Source organism: Sabethes cyaneus, chromosome 3 (genome assembly GCF_943734655.1).
Source record: "Sabethes cyaneus chromosome 3, idSabCyanKW18_F2, whole genome shotgun sequence".
NCBI lineage: Eukaryota > Metazoa > Arthropoda > Insecta > Diptera > Culicidae > Sabethes > Sabethes cyaneus.
In genome coordinates, this window is record NC_071355.1 from 94841396 (window position 1) to 94851345 (window position 9950).

Sequence of the window (9950 nt, forward strand, 5' to 3'; positions counted from 1 at the left end):
CAACATTTGATTGATATGTTTTGATTTCACACGTTTTAACGGTTTAATACACGGTGCTTAAGTGTTAAAGTTTAAATAATTTTTGAATGAACCGTCCGATTTTCAATAACTCGGTTTTGTTTGATAGATCTCAGCAGTAATTTTCAAATAATAACAAAATGTGTGATGTTTTTCATTGAATTAATGCTTATATGTTACAAAAATATGTTTTTAATACTGTTTTTTCACATTTCTTTATGTAACTTTCAAACTACAAGCCCAATCGTCATGAAATTTGGAAGTTAAGGGTTTGCAAGGCTCCTCTTTCATATGCAATCAATTTTGTTCAAATCGATTAAGGGACCTATGAGATAATGAAGTCCCATATTTTTCATATTTTTATACATAACTTTTGAACTAAAAGTCCGATCAGTATGAAATTCAATAGCGACCAATGGGACACCTAGACCTTTCATTTGACACTAAGAACATTAAAATCGGTCTAGCCATCTCCGAGAAAAGTGAGTGAGATTAAAAGCGTCACATACACACACACACACATACACACACACACACACACACACACACACACACATACATACACACACACAGAAAATGCTCAGTTTTCGAAACTGAGTCGAATGGTATATGACATTCGGCCCACAGGACCTTCTTTCCATTTCCGGTTTTCCAAGTGATTTCTATACCTTTATACTATATATTTATATAGTAGAAAGGCAAAAATGTAGCTCAATAGCAATAGCTCTATTGACATATACTTAGGAAACAATATTGTACCAAAATGTAACATTGTAAGGGATCTAGGAGTAATCTTAGACTCAAAACTAACATTTACAGAACATTACAATACCATTATTAACAAAGCAAATAGAATGCTGGGCTTTATCAAACGCTTCAGTCATAATTTCAAAGACCCATACACAATAAAACTTTTATACATTACATATGTAAGACCTATTCTGGAATATTGCAATATTGTATGGCACCCACAGACTGCGTTACACGAAGGACGCATTGAATCTGTTCAGAAACAATTTCTACTATACGCGCTTCGAAAACTTAACTGGACAGTATTTCCATTACCGTGTTTGTATATGAAGCGCGCTGCATGCTCATCCATATACAAACACTTAAAGAACGTCGCGAACAAGCAATGCTTTACTTTATCAATGACATTATTTCTCAACGCATCCAGTCCGCAGATTTGCTTGCTCAATTAAACTTTTATGCGCCGAGTCGTAACCTTAGAACTAGAAAAATATTTATGGAAAAATCATATAAAACCAATTATGCGAAAAATGGACCAGTCAATAACATGATGCGCCTTTATAATCAAAATTGCGAAAGAATTGACATCACTATGTCCAGAATCCAAATTAAACTACGACTTAGCCATAGGAATAATGTATAGTATATAAGTAAACATTGTAATAATATTATTGTATGTAGTCTAAAAATGCTTGACGAATAAAACAACAAATAAAACAACAAGTTACGATGCTACAATTCTAGTAGCTCATTAGCTAACTGAACGTTAACGATTGTAATTGTAGATAATAACTAGTTCTACAAATGTCCCAATGTTGATAAATTTTGTTCGGCTGACACGGTACTGTCAAATGAACCAAAATTGAGTCAAAGTGATCGAGCCATCCTGCCTTAAAATCATCGCCATCGATCATTATACTACTGCCCAAGTAGCGTCGGTCGGTCTCGGCCGCTTACCAAAAAAGTACAAAATTTTGGAGTTATTTATAAGTTTTAGAGGTATTTACCTTTAACCCGATCTTTTCTACTTTGCGCTTTAAGCCCTAAACACAATGCATACGGATTTTACTACGTTGCGGCAATTTGACAGTTTTTCCGTGGGTTTTCTGTCAAATTTCCGCGACATAGTAAAATCCGTATTCATTGTGTCTGGGCCTTTAAACTGATGTACTGTTCAGCCATCGTCACAGATGTTCTGCCGGTAATATCCTCGTCATCGGCAAAGTAGACAAATTGACTAGATTTGTTGAAGATCGTGCTCCGCGTGTTGATATCCGCTCGGTTCATAACACCTTGTAGCACTATGTTGAACAGCAGGCATGAGAGACCATCACCTTGAAGAAACCCTCTGTGTGATTCAGATGAACTTGACAACTTACCCGAAATCCAAGCACTGTGTACCATCTATCACAGATGGAATCAGTTCGATGAGATTCCTAGGAAGGTGTTCTCGTCCATAATTTTCCATAGTTCTTTCCGGTCGATGGTATCACATGCAGCTTTAACGTCAACAAACAAATTGTGCGTCGAAACTCTGTGTTCACGACCCCTTTTGGAGGATCTGCCGCAGTATAAATATTTAATCTGTTGTAGATCGACCTTCTGTTCGACAGTCGGTGGAAAATGATTTGGCACTTTGTAGGCGGCATTGTTAACGGTGATCGCTCGATAGTTTTCGCAATCCAACTGGTCGCCCTTGTTGTAGATTGCGAAGATACTCCCATCTTCCCACTACTCCGGTAACTTTTAACAATTTGCCGGTGCATTCAAACCGCCAGCTTTTCTGATCCCATTTTAATAAACTCCACTCCGATGCCATCTTTCCCAACTGATATATTGTTCTTTGGCTGCATGATGGCTTAACTTCACCGATCGTTGGAAGTGGCACCTCTTCCCCGCTTGTTGCACTGTCGAAACCGCTTTCGTCGTCGTCATAGTTCTCTGCCTGGGCTCAATTCAGGTGTTCATCGAAATTCTTGGTCATTGCGGTATAAACAGGAGTGAACCTACAGACGAACTAACAAGATGTGCCTCGAACGGGTCCAGATCCATTCTGCGAAATCTCTGACTGTGTGCTGAAAGTTGCTGAATCTCAATAAGAGAGATCTCAGCACGCTTACCGATCTTGTGATAGGACATTGTTCGAGCAAATATCATCTCGGAAACCTCGGAGCACTTGCTCTGCAATTGTGGAACACTAATAGGACTCAGACTGCCGTTTCTGAAAAAGGACCTACTAGTGCCTAGGAAGATCTGGTCTGCGTCGGGTAACAAGGTTCATAAACCAAGTCATCCCTGATTAGCCCTGTCTCGCTCCAGCTCCCAGCCTATCATTTCCTCAATAAGTGATAGGTAAGCTTGAAGCGTACAGTAAAAGAAATAAACGGGGCATACCACAATAGTTCAAAATAATGGACGCAGTGGTAAGAATACCCAACAGAAGAGGGAAGCTTTTGCGGGGTCCGTTCAGTTTCTGGTAGAACTTTCGCGTTTCCTGAGAACGATGCCGCCGCTCCAACTCTGCCTACTCCTGCTCCTCCAGATAGCGCTTTTTCCCCCGGAAGATTTGATTTCGCTGCATCTTCTTCTGTTAGTGTCTCTCCACGTTCCGTTCTGATGTGTTCTCCTCATCCATCACTCTCCTACATTCACCGTCAATCCAATCGTTCCGCTGATTCCGGGCCACATGCCCGATAAAGCTATACTGCTGATGGCTGTTTTGATGGTTGTTCAATAGTTCCTCGAGAAGGGCTTAGTCCAGCTCGTCCTTTTTCGGCAGCGCAACTTCGAGTGAATGCGCGTAGTTTGCAGCGACGTCTGGCTGCTACAGCTGCGCGAGATCTAACAGAAGCTGACGTCGGTATGTTGTTCACAACGGAGAGTCTTGGCGCATCTTAACCATCACTAGGTAGTGGTCCGGGTCAATGTTAGCGCTTCGATAGGATCTGACGTCGATAATGTCTGAGAAGTGCCGACTGTCGTGGTCGATCTGTGATTCTGTCTGATTTGGTGACCTCCAGGTGTACTTGTGTAGGAGTCTGTTCTGGAAGAAGGTACTACGTACGGCCATGTTCTTGGAGGTGGCGAAGTCGATAAGTGCTAGGCTCATTTCATTGGTCAGCCGGCGTGCGCTGAACCCTTCAATCTCCGGTTTGCGTTCCTCCTCCTGAACAACCTGAGCATTGAAATCCCCGATGACCGTCTTGATATTATGTTGTGGGCAGCGGTCGTATTCACTCTCCAACTGCACGTAGAGTTCATCCTTGTCGTCATCTGCACTTCTGAGGTGAGAACGCGTTGCACGTTTATGATGCTTGTGTTGAAGAATCAACCCTTGATACTCAACCTGCACATTCAATAATTGATTGGTCACCACCCAATCACCCGTTTCCGCCTATCACTCTGAAAGCTGTACCTAGCTCGTGTGTGTTGCCGCAGCTGTAGTAGATGGTATGTTCATCTCTGAACGTTCGTAACGTTGAGCACTTCCAGCACACCTCCTGCAGCACTACGACGTCGAACTCTTCAATACGTCGGAGAGCACTCGAGTGCTCCCTTGGAAGTTGAGAGATCGGCAGTTCCACGTCCCGAGTTTCCAATCCATAGTCCTTTTCCGTCACGTGAGTCTATTCCAATTGCTGCAGTCCAAATTGTCTTGTTCTTACTTCATTGCTTTAGTTGTTTTTGTATGGCGGGATGCAAAGCCTGCAAACAGCCTCCTGTTTCGCCGGAGGACCAACGAAGCTCGAAAGAACCCTCCTTCCCTGTCACCATACTACCTAGGCTTCCACCGGGATTGATTACTCGATCTCCACCAAGGTTGCTCGTATCCCGGCTGGTACCACGAGGAGGTAGGAAAAGGAGTTGCTAAATAAGACGTATTTGTAAAACAAAGTTCGCCATATATCGTAAAATAGAAAAAGTACATTAAAATGGGCAGTAAACATTTATGGATTCCTTAGGATATATCTTAGTTTTATCCAATTTCTTAAATATTGCAAACAACAAGAGGTAAGGCATAAAATTGTTTTAAATGATCAGCAAAATCCGCTTAAATCCGATGTTCAATCAAAATGGACCAAGTATATACGACTACAACGACCACAAAATGGCGACTAACCATTGAACCTTTTTTTGGGTCCTTACCCAAGTCCGAAAGGTAAAAAACCGAGTTAGGGAGTATTTTTCTATGCTAGTACAGCAAGAAATAACTCTCACTCGAGATGTTTATATTTTGGACTAGATCCCTTTTCAATTATTGTTGGTATCCAAATGACGGACTTCGGACTTCGCCCGCCCGACAATTCTTACTGGGATGTTTTTCAGGCGACTCTAACTCTAACTGAACATGCAATTGGTTATTTGATGTAGGACAACGCTTCACGACACAGTAAGGGGTCATTCTACAACGGCGAGCGTCATGAAAAAATCCTAGGTTTACATCAGCAATTTCATATTCAATTTTCAATATTTTTACGCCAATCTACAAAGGGCAAAAACGACCCAAGTAACAATTTGGGGTTTATTACACCCTTATGATGGTATTTAAGATTAAAAATTGTCTTGAAGATCACCATAAGAGTACAATAAAATTCACATTGTTGCTTGGGGAGCTCGTAATCCCAAGAATTAGAAGCCGCTGGTTTTGAATCTCACAAGAATTGGGCAAAATAGACTATTCTTGCATTTCGTAAAGAATGAAATGGATGGGATTTGATTCTTCTAATATTTTAACAGCATTTGGAAGCTATTTGAGTGCATTTTACGGGCGGCTACGAAGTTTCTTAGCTTTTATCGTGATTTTTTGGGATTTTAGGGCAAAATGGACGGCTTCCCGAACTGCGCCGGACGAAACCATTACCAATCGATTTCCTGCGTTTTTTTACATAGGAATAGGTATCTTGTAAGATTCCAAACCAGTGGCTTCTAATTCGTGGGATTACGAGCTCGTTTTTGCGTTTTTGGATTGGCGTAAAAATATTGGAAAATCTTCTACGCATCGACTCTAATGAAGAAAAGTGCTGATTTTTAAGTGCTTAAGGAATTTTAAGTTTAAGTGAAAAATTTAAAACAGTTAAAACAGTATAACTGTAACTAGAAAACCACGCGTTCCATGTTTATGAGTATGAGTGATGGTCACCCTATGGTTTTGCATTTTCCCCCAAGAAGGTATGACTTCCTTAATGAACTTCATTACCTTTTTCGGTTTAGCAGACTACCTATATCTCGTTAGGCGAAAGGACGACCTTTCCGAGAACCGCAGTCTTCGCTGAATTAGTGCGCAGCATTGACACAGTATGTGTTCTGAGGTCTCGAACATTGTATTATGATGCGTTCCGAGGTCACACCATTGACCGGTAAACGTACTCAAATGTGTTTTATTCAAACTGAGTAAGCTGCGTGTGATGCTTTTACATGTCGTAAATGAACTCCTTTGATTGCCTTAACAGGAAAGTAGCAGTATCAGCCCACTTTCGGAAGCAGTTTTTGGGCCCAAAAGCGGGATTCTGCTTATAAAAATGTAAATATTGTAAACTTCTTGCTAATCTGAACACAGCGAATATATTTTTTTCATGAATAGAATTTTTGTTTCAAACAAAAAAACTACTTTTGAAATTGGCAGAATCGATGACGACTAATTTCACCTTAATATTAGATGAGCTCTCCAATTGGCATCAATCATCGATGATTCCTAGATTCTGAGCACAGATTTTAAGCAGGATGTAGATACCCCACAGAATGGCTCTGGCGATTGACCTCAAACATTTTCTATGACTAATTTACATGCTTTATTTCAATATTGTAATATGTTTAAATTTAAAAAAAAAATATCTGAGTAGAACGCTAGACATGGAATACGAAAAAAAGCAATTAGACTATTTCTTACCTGGCGCACATACAGATAATTATTTTTGAATGAAAATTAAAATTTAAGTTTCTTTTTCATGAAAAAAATAATTATAATCATGATTGCACCGTTTTTACGATGTTAGAAGACGAGTTCTAAAGTTCTGGATGCTTTATACACAATGTAGGAAATGTGTCGTCTAAACGAAAACTCCAAAAATAACGCCGAGTTCCTTCACCGGGTCGACGGTGTTGGATTTCCGTGCCATGGTTGAAAAATACGGGTGAAAGCGGTATTAGGCCGTATGAATAAAAGAGTATGCTTAACTTCGTCTATAAGGTTTGCACGGGAAAAGAAAACTGTTTTGATCATAGGGGCTAATGGAGCTTTTCCCAGGATTCACGACCATGCAGTTCAAGTAACATTAATCCAACATAAAGGTATCAAACTCTCGTTGAAGACAAATCGCATCAACCCAGGAGCGAACCCTCAAGTAACTCTTCAGATCGTCGGTGTAGAATAAACGAGGGCCTTTAAGAACGTTATAGCACTGAAAGTCCCTTTACTAACTTTTGTTTCATATGGTATAGATAAATTTTAAGCAAGTATTTTGTAACGTTGAATAAATTTTAGAACTATTTGTACTATAGTAGCAGATGCTTTGAGAAAATACGCCAATTTAGTCGTTTCTGCAAGATATCATAACTGATCAAAAATCGAAATAGAAAGCGACAGTACAATTCGGGATCAAATAGTTTTTATTTGATCATTTGATCTTTATACTAATGAGTATATATAACAATATGTGAAAAAGATAGATAATGCGGGAGATTATCGAAACTATTAAAATATCTAAACCCAAGACCAAACATATTTCATATTAGATCAGGTGAATTGTTCCTTTGCAAATTGTAGGAGGAGCTACCGACAAATTTGAAAGTTCCCATACAATGCGTTTGTTACAAAGAAAGAGTGAAACGGTCAACAACGGTCCGAAAATTGGCCTAACACTAATGGTGGGCGTGGCTAGAGTGGGCCATCTGCTATTCCCTCCCATAAGTAACAATAATAAATTATAACATCAACCGTGCAACCATATAAACTCCTAACGCCATACTGCCAGGCCAACATGAACCAACAGATGTTCACGGTACCGACCGGTGTTCGTATTGAGAGGGTACTTTAACAGTGGGGTGGATCGTTCGCTACATCTCACCAATGCATGAATAGGAGAAATTGTTTGTCGCTCCGATGCTCGCGATCGCGTTAGCTTAACGAAACCTCGTTGTGCATACGAAATTAAATGAAACGAGTGAAAGGCAAGAAACCCAAAAGCGACACCAGACACTCGGCGTGCACGCGATGATGGACGATCATTACAGAACGAAACAAACGAGCAGCAGTGACGAGGCGTACTCTTGGTCATGCCACTGTGTTTGAGAAGCGAGCGATGAAACCCGTTGAAATCGTGATTTAAATTTAGAAACTCGGTTCACATGCAAACGAGGCAAAGAAAAACAAACAAAATTACGCTTGAATATGGCCGCAACCACCCATGTTTCTTTTGTTTGAGATGCGTGATACAAATAAAAAACTGATTTCAATTCCCCCGTCTAGTCAAGATTAAAAAGCAATTACAAACGCTGGCGCCATCGTTTACTGGGTGTCTTTACTGAAGCAAGCACCATATGCAACCACGCCTGAGGTGATAGTTGGTAAGCGATGCAGGAATTCGGCCGGATTCATACGATGTTCCTCCGGAACAGCGGGATTTTCCCCGGAGCGTTTCTTTACCAAATAGTATTTTTCACACTTCTCGAAAAATTTGATATAATCGTCAGGATCCTGAAACGATCCTTTTTGTTAGTCAACAAAAGTGTAATATACTGCATTATGTATATATAATTTATACCACTTTTTTCGCCAGTGGTTCATGTATATGATCCGGGGCAGGTTGGTCGAATGGTTTTGAAAGACCTCGTTTTACTTCCAATTGCATCAGCATGTATGCCAGATACTGGTTTCGCGTTTGTTTATCAATGAAATTTGTACCCATGCTGTAAAATGTAGTCATCCAATTTTTCACCATTTTGCGCACTATTCCGAAAACCCCAGATTAATATTGGTCACATATTTTCAAATATTCCAAACGTACCATTGTCAGGAAACAGAAATGTTAACGAAATCACCGTCCGTGCATCTTCCTGGAAATAATAATCCAAACGCTGTTCCTCCTGATCGGCCATTATTTCTTAGAAATACTTGCAGAATATTGACGTATGTTAATAGTGATAGAAAATCTGTGCCTACTGCGTAATTGCGGAGAAAAATATCGCATTTGTTTAGAATCATTCGACCACATTTATTTACATTAAGTGTAGGTACCTAGGTACTTATATATTTATTTTATAATAAACTAATCACCAAGTCAGGAAAATGTCTGTTGTACACAGATTAAAAATCTACGACATATCAGAAAAAGAACATCGACTTACAGTTACAATTAAAATTTTTGCGTAGATTGGTATCAGACAGAATACTTTTTTGTATATGTTTGTAGTTTACACTAACACTAATGAGTTTTTTTTTTTTGCTGAACTCGTGAACTGCTGATGACTTGTGTATTTATAAATTTTAAAACTTTTATACATTATTAAACAATTGCGCCTAAGCATACATTACTAAAGGGTATCCACGGCGTAAAATTACAACACACAAAATTATTTCACAAAATTCAAACCATCACCAATGCCATCAAACTTCCAGGGCGTCAAGCGAAACAATCAAGCTTAGTTCTGGCGTTTTTATTTTATTAAGCCCGTACTTTGGTCTTAACCCCACCCGTGAGATTTTGCACAACCTTATAATCGTTATGTTTTGCATATTTCCCCATGGTTTCTTCATTTCTTCAAACGGTTTTAACTACTTTAGGCTGTTTCAGAAGATTATGCTTCATATCAGCCCAATATTTCTCGAATGACCGCAGCACCTGTGTATTTGAGGGGTTATATGATCTTTCGGCACGAAATCAACATTATTTGCCTTATGCCACTTCAGTACGGCCTTTGCGTAATATCATGAAGCCAAATCCTGCCAGAAAATCGTACGACAGTTGTAAAACTTCAGAAGAGTAAGAAGTCGCTTTTGGATACACTCTTTCATCCATGATATCTGTGGTCACGAAAGGTGTACTCCGCTTTCCACATGAACAAATAGCTTGTCAAATCAAGAATATCTTGGCAAACTTCGACATCTTCTAGTTTAGGAGGTTCTCTAGAACATCAAAATTATTCTTTGCAGTGAAATACTGGTTCCCCAGAATCTGGTTGAAGGT

The 9950-nt window shown here is 39.6% G+C and overlaps 1 protein-coding gene across 1 annotated transcript; it reads right to left on the reverse strand.

Annotated features, from left to right (window-relative positions):
* Positions 1–8272: 8272 nt before the first annotated feature.
* LOC128739323 (uncharacterized) lies at positions 8273–8862 on the reverse strand. The gene is made up of 3 exons (XM_053834801.1): positions 8772–8862; positions 8529–8713; positions 8273–8461 (listed from the first exon to the last, which is right to left on the reverse strand). The coding sequence occupies exons 1-3, from the start codon at positions 8860–8862 to the stop codon at positions 8273–8275; spliced, it is 465 nt and encodes a 154-aa protein (XP_053690776.1).
* Positions 8863–9950: the final 1088 nt, after the last annotated feature.